The 25,975-nt window shown below is 43.1% G+C and overlaps 1 protein-coding gene across 1 annotated transcript; it reads left to right on the top strand.

The window, feature by feature from the left end:
- Positions 1–158: 158 nt before the first annotated feature.
- Positions 159–25,521, top strand: TRAF1 (TNF receptor associated factor 1). Its single transcript, XM_043988646.1, has 9 exons — positions 159–397; positions 1,362–1,446; positions 7,874–7,972; positions 15,340–15,411; positions 15,697–15,765; positions 17,122–17,565; positions 19,461–19,638; positions 23,390–23,538; positions 24,900–25,521. The coding sequence occupies exons 1-9, from the start codon at positions 189–191 to the stop codon at positions 25,116–25,118; spliced, it is 1,524 nt and encodes a 507-aa protein (XP_043844581.1). The 5' UTR covers positions 159–188; the 3' UTR covers positions 25,119–25,521.
- The last annotated feature ends 454 nt before the right edge of the window (positions 25,522–25,975 follow it).

The following is a 25,975-nucleotide window of genomic DNA, read 5'->3' as shown; positions in this document are numbered from 1 at the left end:
TCCTCCCCACCCCCCCATGACATTTCACCATAGGCTAAGCCTCATCAAGTGGCTGAATAAAGACACCACCATCTCACCTCACAAGAGAGAAGGGGACAGAAATCATCTCTCCTCCAAGCACCTGCTTGCCTGTTCCTTGGGATTAGTGGGAATCAGAAGGCCTGTCTCCATTTGCCAAGAGCTCCCAGATGGCAGAGAACCCTACCGATATTGCCCCGGTGGGCCCCCGCCTCACCCCTGATGAAAATGAATTCCCCTTTGGATACCCTACCAGCATCTGCCAGGGTACCCCTGAGCTCAAGTACTTGTGCTGTGGTTGCCACAATGTTCTGAAGAAGGCCCAGCAGACCCTATGTGGCCATCGGTACTGTGCTGCCTGCCTCTCCTGGATAGTGAGGTGAGGGAGGAGGGGAAAGAAGGGAGGGAGGAGGAAGTAGCTGGTTGGTCTGTCTGTCTATTGCTCCAGGACCCTGGGAATGAGGGGAAGGGGGAAAAACTGGACTACTGGCTTAAGGTTTTGACAAAGACAACCTATTGAGGAGAGACAATGGTCTCCTGCCCCATTCTGTGTACCATGCTTGAAATCAGTACTGTAGTTTAACATTCTGTGTTCTGCATTCCATCATTCTTTGTCCTTTGATTGCTTCTGGCACTAACATTCTGTGTTCTAACGTTTTATACTCTAAGGTCTTTTCCAGCTCCAAAACGATGATCATCTATGACATACAAATGTCTCTGAGAAAGGGAACTCAATGCCTTTTATTCATACCCAGATATAAATGTCTGATATTAGCTCTTTTCCCTAGAGCTGAAGTCGAGAGACCTGTGTTCTAGTCCAGGCTTTGCCACATACTGTGTGACCATGAGCAACTCATTCCAATTTGCTGAGCCCATTTCCTCATGTTATAGTTCTGATATTCTACAAGCTAACATTCAATGCTCTAAGTTCCCTTCAAGCTCTAACAGTCTTTTTTCTAAGGTTTCTTTGTATTCTAACGTTCTGTGTTTAACGTCCCTCTAAGCCCTAACATTCCTGTATTTCTACAATTCTATGGACCGATCAAGAGCCAATATTGACTCTGTGCTCTCTTTTATGAGTTTAAACCTGCAAGTAACTCACATTTATGTAATGCTTACTATATGCCTGGCACCGTGCTAAGCACGTTACTATCCTGTAGTGCTTTTTGGCCCAGAGTTTGGTCTTGCTTCGATGTTATGGTGCTTCTAACTCTTGCTTTGGACAGGACCTGGAGTGGGAACCTGTCTTGATTTGTTCCAGGATGACTTCTAGGTTTTCCAGTTTGGGATCAGGACAGGTAATGAGAGGGACAAGCTGTCAATGTATAAATGTATTTTGCCAGGATCAGCAAGAACCCTATCTGTGCAAGATGCAAGGAGGAGAATCCGCAGGCTGTGGGTGATGAAAGTTTCTTATCGGAAAAGAAGGTATGCCTGTGTTTAAAAAAAAAAAAGATCCCTATGCTGCCTCTGTCTTGTCCCATGAAGGGAATGAGACAGGCCTTCCTTATTCAAAAGTCCCTCTAATCAGTCACAGAGACTAAAATATCACTATTTATCCCTTTGGTAGTCAAAGGGTTTTTGTTCCTTATTAAAATGCAAAGCCCCTCTGGAGAGGGGATACGTTATTTAAAAAATGAATGTTTAGCTAAGAACAAAGAACCTATGGATTGGTACACAAGGGAAAGGGAGGGAAAGTACAGAGAGAGAAGTAAGTACTGAAAGGGAGATGAGAGATTTACAATTTCTCCTCTAGGAAACTTTTCAAGATGAGCAGTCTTTTGGAGATAATCTATTCCAACCCCCTCATTTTACAGATAGGAAAACTGAGGTCCAGAGAGAAGTGACATGAATTACTCCCTCCTCACTGCCCTCCCCTACACACACATTAGAGTTCATTCCCCCATTTGGAGCTAGAGTTTTACAGCCTGTCTGGAATATAGCTTCTTGTAAATAAGCCACCTCTAGGACCCAGATGGCTCTGGAGGAGAGAGTGAGGTTGGTGACCTTACACAGCCCTCCCTTACTTAAATCCAATTCATTGCAAGTGATGACATCACCCCGATGTCATGGTCCTCTTGGAGAATGAAGGGCAACCACAACAGCTTAACTTATGATAACCCTGTGTCACTCAGCATTAGAACGTGGGGAACAAGTCAGTTTTCCTTTCTGGGCGTGTTTCTCCCTTTCAGTGGGGCGGTGGTGGTGTCAGACTCACCCTCAGTGAGGAAAATGTCATTTATTCCTAGACTTTTTCCACCCGTGGAAATGGAGAAAACAGGGTAGGACTGGTGGAGGAAAGAGGATGACCAATGAGACCCAAGAACTCTTGGCCAAAAACTCATTTTGTAAAATCAAAATATATCCAGGAATAGGAATGGGGACTCTGATAGAATCAGGAGTAGAGTCTGTCTCCCAATTCTCACTCCATTGCTATTTCTACCACACCAAACTGCTAGCCTCAATGCTCTGCTCCCTTCCCATGCTCTGGACCACCATCTTATGTCCTGTTCTTTCAAAGTCCAGTCATACAACTCAAGTTGTTCATGTGTTAAATTATCCTCATGCTGAGGACTGAATGACTAGTAATGTGATATTCTTCCCAAGTAACCCAGTTGCCTTTTGACAAAGGCCTCCAGTGAATTATCCTCAAAGGTGACAGTAGTTGGGGAACCCAGGTACTGTGGTCAGATTGGTGAGAGATATTTTGAGTGTGGGGGTGAGGAGAAAGGGGGCAGCTTTTAAAAATAGAACCCAAATTACACTCAAGTCCATCATTCTGGATAGGGTGAGTATGAAAAAAAACAACAGTGCAGTCTTAGTCACAGAACCTGTGGGGAAGTACCAGGGACTTCTCTGACCCCTAACCCAGGCCTATACTTGGGTGAGACATTTAAGGATTTGAAGGCCGGCAAAATGACTATCTTGCATCATTTTGCATAATGGGTATTTCTTGGTCTCTAGACTGTCCCTTAGAACAAGACACAAGATGTCCTCCAACTGCCTCATTTTATAAAGGAGGAAAACTGAGGCTTAAAAAGGTTAAGTGACTTGCCCAACATTACTCTGCTAAGAAGTAGCTGGGGGAACCTTTTAAAGCCGGGGTTGCCGTCTGTAAGCCCAGCTCTTCCCATGACAACATCAAAGCACAAAAAAGTCTGAGCACATGTGGCTCAGACTAACCTCTTTGTGAAAAGACATAGGTCACCAGCTGGTTATCAGTTAGTCCTCATCCTCTTTATCTCATTAAACTAATTCCACTCTACAGTGTGCTTAGGATTGGTGAGGTGATTGGCTGAACTGAGGACACAGACATGAAAGGATTAATTTTAGACCTTGGTAGGAGGTTCATTTGACTGAAATGATGTTGCAGTTGTACATTGTGCAGGGATGTGGCCAGGCCTGGTGATGAACCACTTTTTGCAAGGCAGTCCATACAGTTCTATGTATATGAGACATGTGACTACTACTTTTTTCCATCCCCTCCCCCGTTTTGTGTGGCTTATAAAAGAGACAGTGTGTTACATTGGAAAAACCACTGGAATTTGGAGTTAGAAAACTTGGGTTCAAATCTTGCCCATGACATTTGTTAACTTCTATAATTTTGAGCAAATTATTTTCCCTTCTCTGGGCCTCTGTTCTTGAATCTCTAAAATAAAAGAATTAGACTAGATCAAAGGTTCTTAACCTGTGTTCTGAGCCTTTTAAATAAATAAATGTGTGTGTGTGTATAGATATATACATGTATGTATATATGTATTTGCTATTTCAATAGAATTGGTTTCTTTTGTAATTTTATGCATTTTATTTTAAGTGTTTAAAAACATTATTATGCAAAGGGGTCCATAGGCTTCCCCAGACTGCCAAAGAAGCCCATTATACACAAAAAGGTTAGGAACCCCTAGACTAGATGATCTCTAAGGGCCTTTCCATATCTAAATCTTTATAAAATGGTCAAATGATGTTGAAATTTGTTGGCAACGTTGAGGAGCCTTGGCTTCCATAAAGTAGGGAATCAACTGGTAGCAGAGAGCACTATGGGATGGCCATTGAGAACACTGGAATCCTGATCTCCCCCTCAGTTATTGCCCTTGCTGTATGATTTTAGGCCAGTCTCTTGCTCTGGACTTCCATTTCCTCATTTATAAAATGGGCTGGTTGAGTTAGGTGGCTTTTTAGTTCCCGTGATTCAGTTTCCCATATCAGGGTTTGGGTCATTATACTGAACACGGTCAATACTGTTCTCTGGTTTTCTTCCAAAGTTCTTCCTCTGAATATTCAGTCAAATAGTGAGAAATTACTTTGGTTACATTGTCCAGCTCAGTTTCATTTGTTGTTCAGTTGTTTAAGTCATGTCTATGTCTTTGTGACCGCATTTAGTGTTTTCTTAGAAAAGAGAAATGAATAGTTTACCATTTCCTTCTCCAGCTTATTTTACAGATGAGTAAACTGAGGTGACCAGAGTTAAGTGACTTGCTCAGGGTCACACAGCTAATAAATATCTGAGTCCAGATTTGAGCCCACAAAGATGAGTCTTCCTTACTTCAGGCCCAACACTCAATATCCTCCATTACCTAGTTCAGTTTCAGAGGACAGTTATAATCAGTTTCTGAACTAGAAGGACAAAACCTGAGCATTCTCTGATCATAGCCCCCTAGAAACAACTAGGTAGTGTGATAAATTAGAGTGCTGGTCCTAGAGTAGAACAGACCTGAGTTCAAATCCTGCCTTAGCTACTTCCTAGCTCTGTGACCCTGGGCAAGTCTCTTAAACTCTGTATCTCTCAATTGTAAAATGCAGATGATAATAGCACCTACTGGGGCAGCTAGGTGGCACAGTGGACAGAGCATCAGCCCTGGAGTCAGGAGGACCTGAGTTCAAATTTGGCCTCAGACACTTAACACTTACTAGCTGTATGACCATGGGCAAGTCACTTAACCCCAATTGCCTCACCAAAATAATAATAATAATAATAATAATAATAATAGCACCTACCTCCCAGGGTTGTTTTGAGGATTAAAGGAGTTAATACTTGTAAAACACTTAGCATTGTCCTTACCACATAGAAGGTGCTATATAAATGCTTATTCTCTTTCCTCCTCACAGGCAAGAGTACCACAAGTGGCCCAGAGAAAGAAAAGGGAAAGCGATAGGGAGACTTGAGTGATTCTAGGGGAAAAGAGTTCCTATAGAACAGAAAGGAAGTACATTTAGCCAGAGTATCTTCTTTCCGGAGGTTTTTGAACCCAATGTTTAGCAACAGGAGTGCTAGATTTGGAGTCAGGCTTTTTGGATACTACTTCTGGTACCTACTACTTGATTTTAGGCAAGTTATTTTATGTATTTTGGCCTCAGTTTCCTGATATGTAAAATGAAGAAGGTGGACTAGATTTCCAAGGTCCCTTCAAACTATAAATCTATCCTAGGATAAGTACATGTCAGGCTTTAAGTATGATATAGTTCTCTGTATAACAAGGCATTTTTTTCTATCTCAGTAATTAAACCCCTTTAGACAAGATTTTGGGGAGCAGAGTTCATTCCAATAGTGCAAAGCATTATAGTGAAGCCTATTAAGCTGTTCCACCACACTTGACTTGTGGTTGACTCCCTGGGGAAACCATAGTATCCCAGGAGCATGGGATGTAAGAGTGAGAGGGGAACTTAGAACACAGATTATAACAGAATGTTAGAGCTAGAAGGGACCTTAGAACATAGAATGTTATAGCTAGAAAGGAACTTAGAACACAGAATGTCAGACCTAGATGGGAACTTAGGGTCCACAATGTCAGCACACAGAATAAAGGGGCTATACAGGACTTTAAAATAGAATGACAGAGCTAGAAGAGAGCTCAGGATCCAGAATGTCAGTGCTGGATGGCAGCTTGGAATACGGAATGTTAGAACATAGAATATCAGTTCTGGAAGGAAGCTTGGAACTTGTTTAGTCTAACCCCTTCATTTTACAGGTGGAGAAACAGAGTCCTCTAAGTGAAGTGGCTTGTCCTGGCTCATCCAGTGAGATTAAGGCAGAGTTATGACTAGAACCTCCCTCTCTCGATATTCCTTCCACTTCATCAGGCTACTTTATAGAGGAAAAGAGCATTTATCCAGGTCCTACAGGATAGGTGGGATATTATTGGGCCTCTAGAGGGGAAGAAGGATGAGCATTCTGGGGTCCAAGGGGAACAGAACCAGCGAAGGTGCACAGCCCTTCTGGAGGTCCTTTGCCCTTGAAATCTCACCAACTTAACTCTCCTGGGGCTTCCAAAAGAGAGAAGTTTTTAAAGTCCTTGGCAGTTCCCAAACAAGGTAAACAACTCTGGAGAGACAAATTCTTAGGCACAGGTCCAAGGAACCCCCTCCACCCTCTCCATTCTCTTTGGGGACAGGTACCGTTGCTAAGTCTGTACAAAAGCAGTATTGACACTCCCTTTACTTTATAATACTAGTATTCATGAAGGCAACAGCCCTGCCTAAGCAGGCACTCATGGCCAACCCCCTCCAGCAGCTCCTGAAACTGTAGCTTGCTACAAGGACTGCTGAGAACACACTGGGAGCCCGTGATTCAGAAGAACCTAGACAGAAGGACAAGTGTTTTCCGTGTGTTCTCGTCACGGGGGCTATTGGCATGCTCTGTGTGTGTGTGTGTGTGTATGTTTTCACCTTAGGAAGTCTACCCAGACTTATTTTTAGTGATTTCCAAATATCTGGGACAGTTCATGGCATTGAGCACAGTCCCCGATTGACATAATGATGGTATCTGTCCTGGGGAGGATACAGAAGCCTGACACCCCCTTCTAGGGTAAAGAGCTCAATGTCCTCAAGCTTCTGCTCCCCCCCAAATATTATTATCGGAGGCCAGAGTTAGAAGAGCCCTTAGACATCATCTATTCTAGCTCTCTCATATGACAGCGGAGGAGGAAACTGCCGAAGGCCCAGATGGGAGGAACACATTCACAAGGGTAATAAGTGTTAGACCTTGGCCCCAAGCTCAGGTCTCCTAAAACTCAATCCATCAAACCATGCCTCTTCCTTTCATAACGCTGTCGAAGACAGCTGAATACAATAATAGCACCCAGCATAATTATTGACATAAAAATAGCTGTCATTTTATACACATTATCTGGCTAAAGTTCAGAGTGGCATCGTAGTGTAATGGAATGATCACTGGCCTTGGAATCAGCTCTGGCACTTACTGGGTGATCCAAGGCAAGGTTTTTTTTTTAACTTCTCTATGCCTCCATTCTCTCATCTGCAAAAATAAGGGCGGGGTAGGGAGGGAATTGATAATATCTATACTATTTACCTAACAGAGGTCTGAGGAAAACACTTTGTAAACTTTAAAGGGATTTAGAAATGTGAGTTATTATTATGATCTACAATTTGGAAAGACATGTAATCAGTATTTACCTATCTGAGTACTTGAAGTATTTCCACAGGAGAATGTAAGCCTCTTAAAGGCAGGAAATATTCCTTTGGTGCCTTTATATCCCCAGCACCTGTTACAATGCCCTGTATACAGCAGGAACTTACAAATGTTTGCTGAATTGAACTTTAATTGTTGAATTCAGGTAGGGAGCACAATCATTATTCTCCCCATTTTACAAAGAAGGAAACTGAAGCTCTTGCCCAGTGTCACATGGAAGTGCCCACACTAGTGTCCAAATCTTTCTCATTTCAGACTCAGTGGCCTGCCCCACCCTAGCCCGCACCGCTCAGGACTAGATATGTGTCCTTCATCCTGCCCTGCCTCCCCGTCAGGGTTCTGATAAGGATTCAATGAGATAACGGATGTGGAAGTATTTGAAAGGGGTTCTGATTCTTGTAACTGTTGCTACTCTTCTCTATTCTCCAGGCTTTCTTAGATGCTGCCATTAATAAGGAGATCTCAGAGCTGAGCGTGCATTGCGTGATTTCTGGGTGCGGCTGGACTGGCCTCATGAAGAATTTTGAGGTCAGTGGAGTGTGTGGGCGGTTGGTTCAATGTAGTCCCAGAATCCTGGGGTCTCTGAACAGAAAGGGATCTCAGAGATAATTTAATTCAGTCCATTCCTACAAGTAACTACTTCCAGTATCCTCTTGAAGACCTCCAGGGATAGGGGACCTCTTATCTCCTAAAGCATTTTACCTTTGATGTACTTCCCAAGCTTTTCACTCCCAAGACAACTGTCTCCTAGTGAAAAGAGCTAGCATTTACATAGCTCTCTTTATGGTTAGCAAAGTGCTTTACAGCGGTCACTGCTAGGAAGTATCCAAGGGCAGGGTTTGGACTCAGGTCTTCCTAACTCCAACCCCAGCACAGCACTCTATCCCATATGTCATCTAGCCACCATCAGAGAAACTTCTGTGTGCTAGATGTTAAAGGAAGATGGCAGGAAAAAAAAAGACAGGGTAATATAATGGATAGAACACTGGACTTAGAGTCAGGGAGACTTGATTTTGTTTTGTTTTGTTGGGGGGGGCAATGAGAGTTAAGTGACTTGCTCAGGGTCACACATCTACTAAGTGTCAAGTGTCTGAGGCCTAATTTGAACTCAGGTCCTCCTGAATCCAGGGCCGGTGCTTTGGAGACTTGATTTTTAATCCCACCCTCAGACACTTACCGTGTGACCCTGAATACGTAACTTAACTTTTTCTGGACCTCACTTCCTTCATCTGAAAAATCGAGGGCTGTACTTAATGACCTTAAGGTCCCTCCCAAATCTAAATCTATGATCCTATGGGAATTCTTATCCTTTTCAATAGGAAGCTTCTTTTTGGCTTTGAGTAGATGTATCCACGCATTGATTTCTCTAAACTGAAGGGTTTTGAGAAAGTTTACTTGGGTACAGACATGGATCATGTAGGATGTATCATGTTGTTTCCCCCCTGTTGGGATCTCTCCCTTTCCCACCACTTATTCATATCCTATTCAGAGATTGAACTCCTCTATTCCAATGTCCATCCTAGTTCATGACTCCTTCTTACAACATCCCTCACCAGCACCCAGGCAACTCTTCTTTGACCCTTTCCAGAGACACAGACAACACTATCTCACAAATCATCATCTTCCCTTAGGTACAGGTTTAATTATTAGCAAGTTCCTCTTTTATCTCAAGGAATGGCATTCTAATAGTAAAACTTAAGCCAGCATTAATATTAACATGCCAGTATATAGCAGAGATCCTCATGATAGATTATTGTTGTTCATCCTTCATTCTCGAAGAGGAGCAATGACATCAGGAGGGTGATGGCTTGACTTTCAAGTGAATTGGATTTAAGTGAGGCAGGGCTGCTCAAAGTCATCAGCCTCACTCTCTCTTTCAGTCATTGGAGTCCAATGATAAGACATAGGTCAAGAAGGCTGACAATGGCCCCCATTTACTATGGGCAGGCCTTCCCAGAAGTCCTCAAATCATAATAGATAAGAGTACTAGGGAGGGCAGCTAGGTGGCACAGTGGATAAAGCACCAACCCTGAATTCAGGAAGACCTGAGTTCAAATCCGACCTCAGACACTTGACACTGTAACAATTGGAGTGACGCTGCCTGCTGGAGAGTTACTGTAGGAAAGCTCCACCATGAGGAGAAGATGTCTGAGGGCAAGTCATGCAGCTTAGAAGGTCAGTTTCTTGGTGTCAGGAAGTGACATTTGCTTGTGGGTACTGTCTATCAAAGCTATCAGCCAATCAGCTTGGAGGTGTGTGTGTGTGTGTGTGTGTGTGTGTGTGTGTGTTTGTGTGGATGGATGTTCCCAGTTTCAGAGGAGGCTTCTGGGATGAAAAAGGGGCAACTTTACAACACTTACTTGCTGTGTAACCCTGGGCAAGTCACTTAACCCTCACTGCCCCACCTAAAAAAAAAAAAAAGGACTAGACTGAAAGTAGAATATTCTTTCAGTCAATCATTTGGAAAGCATCTACTCAGGTGTCAGACACTGTGCTGAGGATACAAAGACAAATATGAAATAGTATTTGGCCTTAAGGAGCTTATATTCTAACAGGAAAGATAGCAGGTACATATAGTTGTTGTCTTTCAATCATTTCAGTTGTGTTTGACTCTTTATGACCCTAATTGAGGTTTTCTTGGTAAAGACACTAGAGTGGTTTGCCATTTTTTTTCCAGCTCATTTTACAGAGAAGGAAATTGAGGCAAACAGGGTTGACATGCCCTGGGTCACACAGCTAGTAAGTGATTGAGGCTGGATTTGAACTCAGGTCCTCCTGAATCCAGGCCCAGCACTCTCTACACTGTGCCACCTAGCTGCCATGCATATACAGAGGTATATGCCAAACAGAAACAAGGTAACCTTGAACAGGAAGGCACAAGCTGAGTCTTGAAGGAAACTACATATTCAAAAACTGGAGGCAAGAGGAAGAGCTCTCCAGGCTTGGAGGACACCTAGTACAAAGTCCCAGAGATGGGAGATAGAGTGTCTTGTGTGAAGAAGAGCAAGGAAGACAGATATGGCTAGACCGTGAAGTACCTGCAGGAGAATAATGTGTAGCAAATCTAGAAAGGTAGTAGCTAAGTCCTGAGGAGCTTTAAATGCAAAAGAAAGCAGTTTATATTTGATCCTAGAAGTAATAAGGAGTCACTGGCATTTACTGAGGCAGCTAGGTGGTATAATCGATAGAGTGCTGGGCCTGGAGTCAGGAAGACTTGAGTTCAAATGTGACCTCAGACACAATAGTTGTGTGACTCTGGGCAAGTCATTTAATCTCTGTCTGCCTCACTTTCCTCATCTGTAAAATGGACATAATGATAGAACATACTTCTCAGGCTTGTGAGAATCAAACGAAATAATATATGTAAAGTGCTTTGTAAAGCCATAATTGGACCTGCAATTTAGGAGATTCAATTTCCTGGCTGTGGAGATGAATTGGAAAGGGGAAAGATAGAGGCAGGGAAACTAATTAGGAGGCTGCTTCAATAGTCCAGGAAAGACACAGTAGAGGAAGGGTAGCATCTGTGTGAATGGAAAGAAGGAGTCACATAAAGTAATGTGAAGCTGGAAAGGACAAAATATGTCAATTTAGATATTTGAGGTCAGTGAAATTGAGGTTACTAATCTGCGTGATTAGAAGTCCTGGTTCTGACACTAGCTAGTTGTGTGACCTTGAGTAAATTAATCCCTCTCTGTGCCTCAGTTTCCTTATTTGTGAAATTAGCAGTAGGATTAGAATATTTTCAAGGCCCTATCCAGTTCTAAATGCCATGTTCTATGTTCTATTATCCTATGTTCTAAGGTTTCTCCCAGCTTTTGTTATTTTATGGTTCCTACTCTAAATGAGGTGAGCTATGATGGGCCCCTCTTTTTAAAAATACTTAGCTCTTTTACTAGTCCCCAATCCCTCAGTCTGGTGTTGCCACCTACTACATTTTTTTCTTTTTGTTGGCATCTGTGGTTTCCTGTTTGAAAAGGTAAGAGGCCAAGCCTTCTTGCTCAGAAATCAAGCTCTTTTGCACTTTAAGCTAATACGCCTTAAGCACAGTCCCCAAGGAGGACATTTCCCTGGCATATGCTCCAGGTGGCTTACAAGAGGAGCAATCCTCCCAGGTATCTGAAGAGAGCATGGCCACAGAAAGACCCAAGGAATGGGAGGGAGAAGATGGGGCCCACAGGAGTGTTTTGTTCTAGTTAAAAGCCAGAATTTCTAGGGTTTGGTTTAGAGCCCTACCAAAAGATTATAGTGGTTTGAATCAAAGGTCACCATATTGGGGGCAGCTAGGGGGCACAGTGGATAAAGCACTGGCCTTGGATTCAGGAGGACCTGAGTTCAAATCCAGCCTCAGACACTTGACACTTACTAGTTATGTGACCCTGGGCAAATCACTTAACCCTCATTGCCCTGCAAAAACAAACAAACAAACCCCACAAAACAAAGGTCACCAGATTGATCTTCCTAAAGCACATGTCACTTCTGGGATGAAGAACCATTATTGGCTCCCATTACCCAGAGGATAAAAATCATTCTCTGTCTTTCCTCTTTCCCTTTTCTCTTTTTTAAATGATCCCATGAATTCTTTTTTTTTTTTTGAAGACACATTAGGCTTACTCTTTTTTTCCCCAGAATTTTGACCAAAGGACTCCAAATGTATCTCAGGACATAAAGGAAAAAATATTTCAGTGTTTCCTCCCCTTCTCTTGGAAAAAGACAAATCATCTGGGGCCTGGGGCTAGAAGGGATCTTCGAGATTGTCTAGTTAAGCCCTCTGATTTTAGAGAGAAAGAGACTTGGCCCAGAAAGGTCATCAGATCATAGACTGAGATCTTAGAGATGAGGGGAAGTCATGCAACTTGCCCAAGTAGCGACTTGCCCAAAGTCACATAGATGGTAAATGTCAGAGGTGGAGTTGAACCCAGCTTCTCTTACTCCAGAATCAGTGTTCCTTCTGCAATATCATTCTGCCTCCCCTACAGGAAGATAAAGTATCTTTGCCCAAGAGCACACATAATTAGTGTCAAAGACTGGACTAGAAATCAGGTCTCCTGATTCCCTTCTTTCCAATACAACACACTGCCTCACGTCTGTCAGGTACTTTCCAAAATGTGTGCCACTTGTTTCTGGAGGTCTTTGGTACAAAAGGTAAAGAGGAATGGTGCTGGAGTTAAAGGATCTGGGTTCAAATCCTGCCTCTGTCACTTCCTACCCATGTGACCTTGAGCAAATCATTTCTCTTCCCTGGGGCTTCAGTTTCAACATCTGTAAAAAGAAGGTGTTGGGCGGGGATAGATAGGTGGCTCAGGGGATAAAGCACTGACCCTGGATTCAGGAGGACCTGAGTTCAAATCCGGCCTCAGACACTTCACACTAGCTGTGTGACCCTGGACAAGTCACTTAACCCTCATTGCCCCACAAAAACAGAAACAGTGTTGGATTAGATAGCTTCTCACCTCCTTTCCAACTTGAATTCTGTGATTTCAGTATTCTGTTGCCTACCAAATAAAAAACTCAAACTCCTCTTCTGACTTGCAATACCCTCCCCAGTCTAGTGCCACCCTCCCATTCCAGCCTTATCTCATATTACTCTCCATCATTCACCCTAGACTTAGTCTATACTTGAATTATTCTGGCCTTCTAAGTATGGATCAGGTTATCTTGCTGTGTCTCCTGCGGGTCTTTCAAGATGCACAACAGAGATGGGTTTCAGGCATTTCACCTGAAGCAGTGGCAATGATTTTTTGATGGCACAAAAGGTGCCTTTAGAATTTTGTGCAGTGCCTTGGGGGCAAAAGCACACTCCCTCTGCTCACGTTGCAGGCTTTACCTCTGGAGGAGGGTACTATCTGGATTAGCCTCCAGTTGTACCTACATCTGTCTCCACTACCTGCCAGGATTGGCTGAGGCATAGCAGACTTCCTGCTTCTGCTCGAACCCCGCCCCCCCAACTGCCCTCCTTCTCTGGCCCCCGGGTTGAACAGCTGTTTTGAGCTCCCTGCTGTTTTCGGCTCCTGCGTTGGGAACAGCATGTCCCTGGAAGGGGGAGCTGAGCCCACGGGGAGGCACCCAAACACGGTTTCCTGCAAGTTAGGCTGGGCTGGGTTCCATATCCTTACCCACTTTGCTTAATTGTCCACAGAGCTTTTTCCTTATTCCACTTTTGAAGGAGAACTAATACTGTTGCCACGGATTAGTTCAAATTAAAAGCCTATAAAATATTTGGTTCCTTCTCCTTCCTCCCCACCCCTTCCATTTAAATCCTTGTTTTAAATCTGCCCCACAGGCTCATTGTCCACAAATATTTACTGAGGGCCCTCTATGGGTACAACCATATGCTGGGCATTATGGGGGATCCAGAAGAGATGTGAAAATCATGGCCCCTCCCTTCCAGGAGCTTACAGACTAGTCAAAGAGACAAGACATGCACATGGAAAACTAAACAGTGCTAGGCAGACAGGCAAAATCTAACACTCAGTGAGTGATATAGTAAGCCGTTCAAAGGAGAGAGAGAGAGCTTGGTGTGGGCATGGCTGGTCAGGGAAGACAGCAAAGGGGATGTGGTATTTGAGCTGGACTCTGTATAATGAGTAGGGCTTGGATGGACAGAGAGGAGAGGATGAGAGACAGAGTGGGACATTTATGGGAGGTGGATTTCAACAGATAAATGGAGGTCAGATTATAAAGGTACTCCATATCTCTATCAGTTTTGAAAGTACTTTTACAAGTATCTCTTATTTGATTTTCACAACAGGCCTGCTGAGATAGATGTGAGATAGGTAGGGCAGAGATTGTTACCCTCATTTTACAGTTGAGGCCTAGGGAGGTAACTGTAACTTGCCCAGGGCTGCACAGCCAGGAAGTGGCAGGGTCAGGACTTACTCTTTCCACTAGATCAGAGCTTGCTGGAAAAGCCAGATCCTTGAGCATCCAGAGAGTAGTGCTTCAAAGAGCACTGAATGTAAAGTCAGAAAAAGACCTGAGTTTGACTCTCAGCTTGTCTATTTATTAATAATAATTAACATTTATATGGATGACATTTTAAGGTATGCAAAGTACTTTACAAAACATTTCATTTGATCCATGTGACAACCCTAATTGACAAATGAGGAAACTGAGGCAGGCCGATGTGAAGTGATTTGCCCAAGGCCACACAGCCTGTGTCTGTGACAGGATTTGAACTTGGGTCTTCATGATTCCAAGCCCATTGCATCACCTAGATGCCTGTAAGAGGATTTCTGAGCCTTCAGTAAGTTCCTTTCCATCAAAGGGCCTCAGTTTCCTCATCTATTTTTTTTTCGGGGCAATGAGGGTTAAGTGACTTGCCCAGGGCCGAATTTGAACTCAGGACCTTCTGAATCCAGGGCCAGTGCTTTATCCACTGCGCCACCTAGCTGCCCCCCAGTTTCCTCATCTATAAAATAGGAATTGGACTAGATGATTGTTATTATTCAGTCATTTCAGTTATATCTGACTCTTTGTAACCCCATTTGGAGTTTTCTTGGCAAAGATACTGGAGCGGTTTTGCCATATTCTTTTCCAGCTCATTTGACAGATGAGGAAACTGAGGCAAACAGGGTTAAGTGATTTTCCCAAAATCACACAGCTAGTGTTTGAAGCCAGATTTGGAGTCATGAAGATGAGTTTTCCTGATTCCAAGCCCAGTGTTTTAGCTACTGACTAGATGATACCTTAAATAATTTTCTATGATGGCTAACTCTTGGTTATAAAACTGGTATTAGCAGCTTTATTTTTCTGGGGTGAAGAAGAGACAAATAAACTAAAGAAGATAGGAGGGAGGCAAGAGAAGGAATCCTTGTTCCTAATTATCAACAATTTTCTTTTCCACGATCCCTCTAGTGAAATGGTCTCATTACAGTCTCCTTTTCACCTATGAACAGACACATGTATGTGGAGGGATCTCCTTGAAGGACCACAAGCAGGCCGAGACCAAGATCAGCACAGAAGAGAAGGTAGATAAAACCACTGAGATGCCTTTTTGACTTCCTAAGATCCTTCACACTGCCCAGCCCAGGGCTGGGAACCCAAGGAGCATCTGTTCAGTTAGATTTTGTAGAGCTGTCTCCAGCTTTGTGCAACCAACTCTGGAGAAGAGTTTCACAATGATTCAGCCTGTGCTATGAGTGTGCCTGGAATTTCCAAAAACTCAAAAGTAGTAGCTCTTTCTGGTGATTGCCACAGACTAGGGAGGATTTGTAAGAAAATTACCCAAGTGATGGAACTTTGTTTTTTTCCAGGATGACTTGGTGCCTGCTGTTGAGGTCCAGGCTAAGTGCCCCTTTGTAGACATTGGCTGTTCCTTCAAGGTAGGCATCGTTTTGAACTTGGGTCCCAACATAAGAATAGATAGGCGAAACAAACAGCACTGAACCCCAGGCCTGATCCCTTTCCTTTCACCTTTTCCCTACTCCTTTCACACACCATCAGATTGATCTGAAAGCACAGCTTTGATAGTGTCCCTTCATTGATGAAGAACCATTTTTTAATGTTTCTCCATTGACCACAAGATCAAAATGACCAAATTTTGTTCTTCCATTTCATTCTCCTTTTGAAGTAGTTCTATAAATCTTCCTTTGAAGCTGTAATTGGCCAACTCTCTGCCAGGATTTTGGGTGGAATTTCCTAACTGTCACTCAGGATATCATGATAAAGTCTTCTTCTGGGAGAAAGCACTTTGGATATTTAAATACAGTGTTCATGTCCTCTATGAGTCCTTTCGTCAGCAGGCTGAACATCCGTGATTCATTCAAATGGTCCTGATGGCATAGTTACAAGTCCCTTAGTGTTTCTAGTTTTGGAGTCAGGGTTTTGTTGTTGTTATTGTTGTTGTTGTTGTTGTTGTTGTTGAGTCGTCTGAATCAGAGTACACGGGGTCAGATTCCAGCTCTGCTCCCTAAGTGCCTGTGTGACCTTTGCTAATGCCATCTAGCTTCTTGGGGCCTCAGTTCCCTTATCTGTAAATTGGGTGTGTGGCTATTACTCTTTCAGATCCTTGGCAGCTATGACCCTCCTCTGGAGGCACTCTACTTTATCAATGTCCTTAAAATGTGGTACCCAAGGGGGCAGCTAGGTGGCGCAGTGGATAGAGTACTGGCCCTGGATTCAGGAGTACCTGAGTTCAAATCCGGCCTCAGACACTTAACACTTACTAGCTGTGTGACCCTGGGCAAGTCACTTAACCCCAATTGCCTCACCCCCCCCCCAAAAAAAATGTGGTACCCAAGACTGAACCCAGGTGATAGAGAATATTCCCAATGTTGAGTTAATATAAGATTTCACCGCTTTTTTATTATCTAAAAGATCCCACATACATCGCTGCTTTGTTCTGATTCTCTCATTTTCTGGAGTCTCAAAGATCTTTTAACTGTTTAAAACCTTTGGTTTATCCATTTTCGATGCTATGTTTTGTATTTAACATTCCTAAAGTATAACATCAGAGTATCTCGCTCCCCCTTCATTCAGCCATTTTTCTGCATGTTTAGACCCCCATTTCAATCAAAGCTCCTTCCCTTTGTAACTTTGGGGGTGCACCCAGGTTACTGAGCTACCTCGGCCACTAGGGATAAAGCAGGAAGATGTCTCTCTGGAGATCTCCCCAGAGGGAAGTTGTCTCTCAGCCTTCTCTATCCTCTCACACTGACCACCTCCCTCCCCTTTCTCAGCAGGGGAGCCCGGAAATGGTGAAGGAGCATGAGGCTTCCTCACTGAAAGATCACCTAAGGCTGCTGTTACAGCTTATGAGCCAAGTGAAGGCCCAGTCAGATTTCAACACAGGCAAAGGGATATCAGGACCCAGTCGCACGGAGCCCAGTGTGAAGCCCCTGGAGAGAAACCTGTCCGACCTACAACTGCAAGGAGCTGTGGAGGTGAATGGTGACTTGGAGGCCGAGTACTTCCATGTAGCCTCCTCTGACTCTGAGGAGGAGCTGGCCCTCCAGAGGTTCATGAAGGAGAAGCTGCTTGCTGAGCTTGAAGAGAAGCTGCACGTGTTTGAGAATATTGTGACTGTCCTGAACAAGGAGGTGGAGGCCTCCCACCTGGCCATTGCTGCCTCTGTGCACCAAAGTGGACTGACCCAGGACCACATCTTGAGCTTGGAGCAGAAGGTGAGATGCCACACGTGTTCTAGCCCTACATTCTGGGCCAGCCAGAGACAGGCTACAGTGCAGGCCAAGCTCATTTGTTTTACATACAAAAACATTTGTTAGGTGCCAACGAGGTCTTGTGCCAACCACTGTGGGAGACATAGAGATAAGGGAGACCTGGGCTTATAACCTAGTGGGGGAGATAAGATATGGACAGAAGTAACTACTATATGTGTGTGTGTACATGCACGTGCCTGTGTCTATGTAAACATTCATGTGTTTATATAGTGCATGCTATTGTATATTAGTATGTGTTCTATATTATATTATTGGCATGATGCTAAGTGTAACCATGGAAAAGAATGCTGGATTTCGAGTCAGGTGATCTGGGTTAAAATCCTGACTTACATTGTATAAATGACTTAACCCTTTCGGACCTTAATTTCCTCATCTGTAAAAAGAGGGCATGGAACTAAATGACCTCTAAGGTCCATTCCAGCTAGAAAACTAAAATTCTCATATGCTATGATTTATATTACTTTAATTACATATGCTAAGACTTCCTTATCCCCTCGGTAGGCAACCCCTTCCCTTCCCTCTCTCTAATTCTGACTTTACATGGTACTTCTTTTGGACATTTCTAAAGCATTTATCATATAATATGTTTAATCATTATGTTTTAATTTCCATTAGATGATACTATAAGCCCCCTGAGGATAGAAGCATATTTTACTTAACTTTTGCATCTCCCCCAGTCTGCAGCACAACAGCCTGAATCCATGTAGTGCTTAGAAATAGTTTTTGAATGTTGTTGGACTACCGAGAGGCAAAAGTCCTAGATTTGGAGTCTGAAAAAACCTGGGTTCAAATCAAACACTAGTTATATAACTTTGGGCAAATCAGTTTCTTCATCTGTAAAATGGGCATAATGATACTTTCATTACTCACATCACAGGGCTTTTGTGAAGAAAGCAATTTGTAGTCCTAAAAGTGCTGTGTAGACATGAATTATCATAACATGTGTTATGTTATCTGTATAATATATTATTGAGGCATAGGGGATAAAGAGCCAGCCTCAGTCAGGAAGATCAGCCTCTGACATATACTGGCTGTGTGACCTTGGGTAAGTCACTTCACCCCTTAGTGTTAACTCCCCCAAACTTGTTGCAGACAAGCTGCCTGTCTGAAATGATAGAGGGGATTTCCTTACTTAGAATTTCCTACCCCGATGAAATCAAAGGTTTAGACTCCCAAAAAGCTATAGAATAACTAACAAGTAGCATGGTATAACTCTTGGAATAGTTGGGAGGAAAGCACTTTTCAAACCTTAAAGTACTATAGAAATGTGTGCTCCTACTGTGATACAAATTAGACCCTGTGTGTGTCAGAATAACAACAAAAACAACAAATGCATCTATAAGGATAGAAGACCTAGAAGGCACTTTCCCCACAGCAGTATTTCAGTGTATATAGTGAAGATATATTATCATCATTCCCGTTTTGTGAATGACGATCCTGAGTCTGAGTGGGGAAATGACTTGCCTAGGGTCAGGCAGCTTGAAAGCAGAAATATGACAGAACCTATGTCAGAATGAGTACTTTTTCCATTCTACTTCTAATAACTCACACTTCCCTGGCACTTTATGATTTATTACAAATATCTTTCCTCATAACAACCCTGCTGGTATTATTTCCCCCATTTTTCACATGAGGCGACTGGGGCTCAGAAAGTTAATAAAACAGGTCACATGACTGGTGAGAGCCAAGATTTGAACCCAGGTATTTTAACTTCCAAGTACAGTATTTTTTTTCTACCACAGTGTTGCTGAAGCCATAGGGCTCACCAGATAATGGCTAACATTGGGATGCCCCCAGAGTTGCAGAGGTTGATCTGGGATGGGGTCCCTATATTCCAGGTCATGGATTTGCAGCAGACCCTGGCCGAGAAAGACCTTGCCCTGACCAAGTTGGAGCAGAGCCTCCATCTCCTGGAAGAGGCTTCCTATGATGGCATCTACCTCTGGAAAATCACCAATTTCACCCGGAGATGTCATGAGTCTGCATGTGGAAGGATAGTCAGTTTGTTCTCACCAGGTAAGAACTTCACTATATTTAGTAGGAAACACAGACACAGGCATCTATCTATCAGTGCTTGTAAAAGAATAAGGGCTCATGGGGCAGCTAGGTGGAGCAGTGGATAAAGCACCAGCCCTGGATTCAGGAGGACCTGAGTTCAAATGTGACCTCAGATATTTGACACTTACTAGCTGTGTAACCCTGGGCAAGTCATTTAACCCCAATTGCCTCACCAACAAAACAAAACAAAACAAAAAAACCAAAAAAACCGATGGAACCTAAACTCAAGCCAAAGTCTTTTGATTCCAAGACACCACTCTGCCTCACCAATAATAACAGAACCAACCAAGTATCTCTGAAATTCTTTTCTAACATACCTGGAGATGTCCATGGTGTTATTATCTGGAAAGAACTGACAAAATAAAGAGCATGTTGATGTTTTTCACTGGGAATGTACTTGGGATTTTGGGAGGGGAAGAAAGAGGAGGTAACACTTAGCTAATAAGTTTGCCTGGGACTGAAATTTGACTCATTAGGAGTGTGGTTAGTGAAATGTTTGTGGACTGGCATAATTCCAGCTGCCTAATTGTACATCGACACCAACCTGTCCCATGAGCACTTTAAACTCAATATGTCCAAAACTAAACTCATTATATTCCTCCACATTTCCCCTTCCTCTACCACTGCAAAATAACCCCATTCCTTCTTTTCATTCCCCTAGTTTTCATCATGGTGCCATCCTCCCAGATACCCGTCATTCAGAGTCATTTCTTTTCTTCTTCTTCTTCTTCTTCTTCTTCTTCTTCTTCTTCTTCTTCTTCTTCTTCTTCTTCTTCTTCTTCTTCTTCTTCTTCTTCTTCTTCTCCTTCTCCTTCTCCTTCTTCTTCTTCTTCTTTTTGCGGGTTAAGTGACTTGCCCAGGGTCACACAGCTAGTAAGTGTCAAGTGTCCGAGGCCAGATTTGAACTCAGGGACTCCTGAATCCAGGGCCAGTGCTTTATCCACTGTGCCACCTAGCTGCCCCCAGAGTAATTTCTGATGCCTCTTCCTTTTACTTCCACAAACAGTCATTTGCCAAGTCTTACTAATCTATCTCTCCCCCTCCCCTATTCACATAACCACCACCCTAGTTCAGCCCTTCTTTACCTCTCACCTGAACTATTACAATAGCTTTGACTAGTTTCTCCATTTCTGGCCCCTGCCCCATCTTGCATACCACTTTTAGATTAGTCTACCTAATATGGGGCTCTGATTGCTTCATTCCCTTGTTCAAGACTTTCAATGGCTCCTCATTGGCTAAAATAGTCAATAATTCAGAAACCGGCCTTCCAGTTGGCTAACTGAAGTATATTGTTATGGATCCTTTTGTTTTTACTACACTATCTCTTCTGAATATATATCTCCTCCTTTCCTATCTAGTAAGCCATCCCTCATAACAAAGACAAGAAAAAGAGATAAAGCAGTTCAGCAAAAGCTAACAAAGACACAATCAAGTCTGACAATATATACAATATTCCATACCCATAGTCTTCTACCTCAGGAAGAAAATGAGGGAGATACATTTTCTAAACTCTAAACACTTTTGGTCATTATAATTATAAAATTTCAGTTTCATGCTTTTTTGGCTTGTTTGTTTTTTCCATTTTCATTATTGTATTCATTGGTGTATTGTTATCCTGGTTCTGCTTGTTTCCTAATTTCTGATGGCATAGTAATATTTCCTTACAGTATAAATGTTAAATAATAATGCTATCTCAAAGAGCCAAAGAACTGCAGAATTTCAGATTGTGTACTGCACTGCTGCTTTGTCTGTCTCCTGAGCAATGGGACTAAACGGGATTAAATCCTTAGACTCATAGGCATTGAGAACTAGAAGTGACTTGGGGGATCATCCAATCCTACTCTTCCATTTTAGTTACCTTATATAAGTTTGGCAACTTCGGGCAAATGTTTTCTCATCTATAAAATGGGCATAATAATATTTTCACTACCCACCTCACAGTGGTGAGAAAAGCAAATTACATTTTATAGATGAGGAAACAGATCCAGAGGGAGGAGATGACTTATACAATCTAATTAGTGGAAGAGCCAGAGCTTCCTAGCCTATTTATTATCCTTCCCTCTACATCATCCCATCTCTCATACATCTGCAGTCTGAATATAATTTGGTGTATCTCTGTGCTCGTATGTGAGTGCTTGTCTATATGTGTTCATATATATGTATAGTAGTACATATATGTTTATGTAATACATATGTGCATTTCTATGTCTCTCTAAAACTAGGGAAAATATTAAGCCCCAGGAAACCTTAACTTTAGACACACCCCACTGCCATGGCACGCAGATGTATAGCCATATATGTTTGTATGAGCATGTATAGGAATCTATTCGTTTATGTGCTAATGAATGTATGTGTGTCTACATGTATGATCATTTGGTCATGTGATCATAGAGCAAAAAGCGAGGTCATCTCAGAGGTAATCTAGTCTAACCCCCTCATCTTCAAATGAAGAAACTGAGGCCCATAAGGGACTTGCCTATGTTCATAAACAAGTACAGTTGTGGTTTAACAGGGATTCGAACTCGGGTCCCAAGAATCTAAATTCAGCAACCTTTCCACTGCTCTATGCTCCCTGTATATTTATTTTTGTATGTAAATGTGTATGAGGGAGTCTGTATGCATGCGTGTGTGCAAGCCCGTAGCTCTGCCAAGAGAGCTGAGGGAAGCTCCAAGCTTGGGGTAGGAGGCCCCAGCAGCAGGGACAGTACAGCCTTAGACAGGACACGGCTCTAATCCCCACACACATGCAGCTTTTTAGGTTGAGGTTTGCCAAAAAGGGAAAAGACAAACTGTGCCTCAGGCTTCCTGCTATTCAAAAACTAGAGAGAAAAGATGACTCAAACCCTTGCCTCTCTTCTGGCCTCCTCGCCTCCTCCCTCCCCAAGCTCACCAAAGTTTCTGCTCAGAGCAAAAAAAGGCCCCCGGCCCTCCAGAAACTGCTATTTACAGTGACATCTGTTGGAATGTTTCTATAATCCAAGTCCAAGAGGCCCCACGCTGTCTCTCTCCCAGGCTAGTGGAACAGCCTCTCTTCCAACCCATTCTTCACATAACTGCCAAAATAATCTTTCTAATGTATAGGTCTGGCCATGTCACTCCCTTTCTCAAAAACCTTGAGTGGTTCCCAATAGCCTGTAACATAGAAATTCCTTAGCTTGGCATTTAAGGCCTTAAGCCCTGGAATTTAAGGTGCCCTCTTGTATCTGTCTGGATCTCTCCTTTTCCCCCTATCACACTAATTGCTTGTATATGTGCCATATCACTGTCTCCCTCCTTTCCCTTAACTAGATTGTAGGCTTCTCAAAAACCAGGATTTAATTTCTGTATCCCTGCCTCCAAGCACATCTTAAATACTGAATGTGCTCAATCAATGTTTGCTTAGTGGTTCAGTGGACAGAGCTCTGGACTTAGAATCAAGAAGACCTGAGTGCAAATTCTGCTTCAGACACTTCCTAGCTGGGTGACCCAGGAAAGTCTCTTATCTTCTGTCTGTTCCAATTTCCTTATCTATAATATGGGGATACTAATCCCCAGGATTGTAGGAATCAAACTAAGTAAAGCACTTTGTAAAACAAAGTGCTGTGTAAATGTTAACTATAATTAGAATTCATTTTAATTTGTTATGGGAGATTATTTGAGTATGATTTGAAGGGATATAGTAAAACGATGTATCTGCAGAACTAACCCCAGACTCCTTTGTTGGTTTCAGCTTTCTACACTGCCCGCTACGGCTATAAATTATGCCTTCGGATCTACCCGAATGGAGATGGGACAGGAAAGGGGACACACCTTTCACTCTTTATTGTGGTCATGAAAGGGGAATATGACGCTCTCCTGGAGTGGCCTTTCCGCAATAAGGCAAGTGGTGTAAGAAGTGGAAGGGTCTAGGAGCCAGATGACCTGGGTTCTGGCCTGGCTCCGTTTCTCACTTTCTGTGCCATCTGGTTGCTCGGTCAGATCACTTAACCTTTATGAGCCTCAAGTGACTCACTGGTGAAAAGGGGTGGCACTGGTTTCCTAGTTGTAGGCAAAATTGGACCAGATGATGTTGAAATCCTTTCCAGTTCTCAATTCTCTGATCCTATGTTTCTTCAGTTTACCCTAAGCCCATCCAACAAGTCTTGATCTCATGTTTAATTTGTGTGGCTAAGCCACCTGGGCTTGGTGTTGATGAGGGATGAAGAAAAGACACAGGTACATACTTGAATTGGGGTGATAAGGCTCCCACTAGTATGAAAATGAGAGAGAATGATGTAGAATAGGCTCCCAATGAACAGCAAAGATAATTGGTGCATTGGGTTTCAGAGGAAGGAGAGAAAAAGTCACTCTGAGTCGGGGTGACAGACTTCACAAAGCAGGTGTAACAAACTGGCCCATATAGGATGTGTAAGATTTAGATAATCTGGAAGAAGGTAAAAAAAGAAAAGCAGCTATGTAATGGGGTGAAAACACACACGCATGCACACATATAGCTGGGAGAGTCCTCAAATGTATGTGGGACAGTTTAGCTAAAGCAGAAGGTTCACACAGGGAAGTCATAACAGGTAAGTTTGGGACTCATAGAGGGCCTTGAATGCCAAGAAAGAATTGAGCCTGATTTAATAATCATGAAGACCAATAATGATTCTTTAACAATGCTTCTTTGACATGTGATATATATTGATATATAATGATAGGTAAGTAGGTATATAAAGATAGATACACAGATGGGAGAGAGAGAGAGAGAGAGAGAGAGAGAGAGAGAGAGAGAGAGAGAGAGAGAGAGAGAGAGAGAGAGAAAGAGAGAGAGAGAAAGTTTCTCTCTTGTATCTTGTGTTCCTTTAGACTAGGAATTGACAAACTATGGCCTACTGTTACATAGCCCTGGGAGCTATAGTTTTTACCTGTTTAAATACAATAAAACTTTACTTTAAAATATAAAAACCATTGTTATCTCACAGGCCTATACAAAAAAGTGGCTTCAGGCTGGATTTGGCCCTCTAAATATAGTTTGCCAACCCTTCCTTTAGACGGTAAGGTCCTAGGTGTAGAGGCCAGGATTTACCTGAACCAAAACCCACCTCTTCATGGTCTCAGGGGATTGTGCCTCCCCTTTTTCCCCACCTCAGCCTAAGTCCCTGTCCACTGAGCAGTAACTCCTCCTGTAGCAAGTTAGTTATCTCCATTGACCCAAGGCCTCCAACAGAGCACCTTACCACCTTTCTCCCCTCATTCTCCAGGTCACATTCATGTTGCTGGACCAGAACAACAAAGAGCACGTTACTGATTCCTTCCACCCAGACCTGTCCTCAGGCTCCTTTCAGAGGCCTCAGGGGGAAAGCAACATAGCCAGTGGCCGTCCTATGTTCTTCCCACTGAACAAACTACAATCCCCCAAACATGCCTATGTGAAAGACGACACAGTCTTCCTCAAGTGTGTTATAGAAACTAACTCATAGAGCTGAGCTACAGTGCCCCAGCCAGACCTTAGAGGAATGCTGCAACAAGAAAACACTTAGAAAGAAGTTGATGTAAAGAATCACTCACACTGTTGGAAAGAACCTTAGAGGACATCTAGCCCTGCACACACCTCTTCTTTAGCACTCCAGACAAGTGGTCATGTAGGCTCTGTTTGAACACTCCCAGTGATGGGGAACTCACTACTTCTAATGGCTCCACCCATTCCATTGTTGGACAGCCCTATTAAGAAGCTTTTCCTTGAACCTCCTTCCCAGTGACTTCCAATGACTGCTCTTAGTTCTGCTTCTTGAGCCACGCAGAACAGGTTTACTACATCTTGGGAAGAGGGCTTGGTCTAAGGCAAAAACCTGGGTTCAAGCCACATGACTCATGAGCTATGAAAGCATGGGCAGAAATGATTGGACTTTCTGGACCTCGACTTACTTCAGGAATCTTACAACTCTCCACACACACACCACAAGAACTGTTTGGGGTCCAGTGAACTGACTACTACCCATGGAGGATGGAAGTATTATTCCCCACCCCACCCTCATCCACATTGGGCTGTTCAAATTCATAGACAGTGTGTGCTTTTTAAAGCAATCCGCTGTTACTTTATGCTAGCTTGGTACACTATGCTAGTCTCTGTCCCTTTCCTGGTGGCCTGCTTGGATAGATGGATAGATGGAGAGAGAGAGAGAGAGAGAGAGAGAGAGAGAGCATTTATTAAGTGTTTACTGGAAAAGAGAGTTATTAAGGTAAGGGTAAGATGAAGCATGGGTCCTTCCTGAAATAGCAATCCCAGGGACAATAGGGTAGTGGAAAGGACATTTCTCAGGAGATAAGCAGACTCAGG

This window comes from Dromiciops gliroides, chromosome 2, assembly GCF_019393635.1.
Source record: "Dromiciops gliroides isolate mDroGli1 chromosome 2, mDroGli1.pri, whole genome shotgun sequence".
NCBI lineage: Eukaryota > Metazoa > Chordata > Mammalia > Microbiotheria > Microbiotheriidae > Dromiciops > Dromiciops gliroides.
Note: the sequence above shows the minus strand (reverse complement) of the source record. Positions and strands in the feature narration are given on the sequence as shown.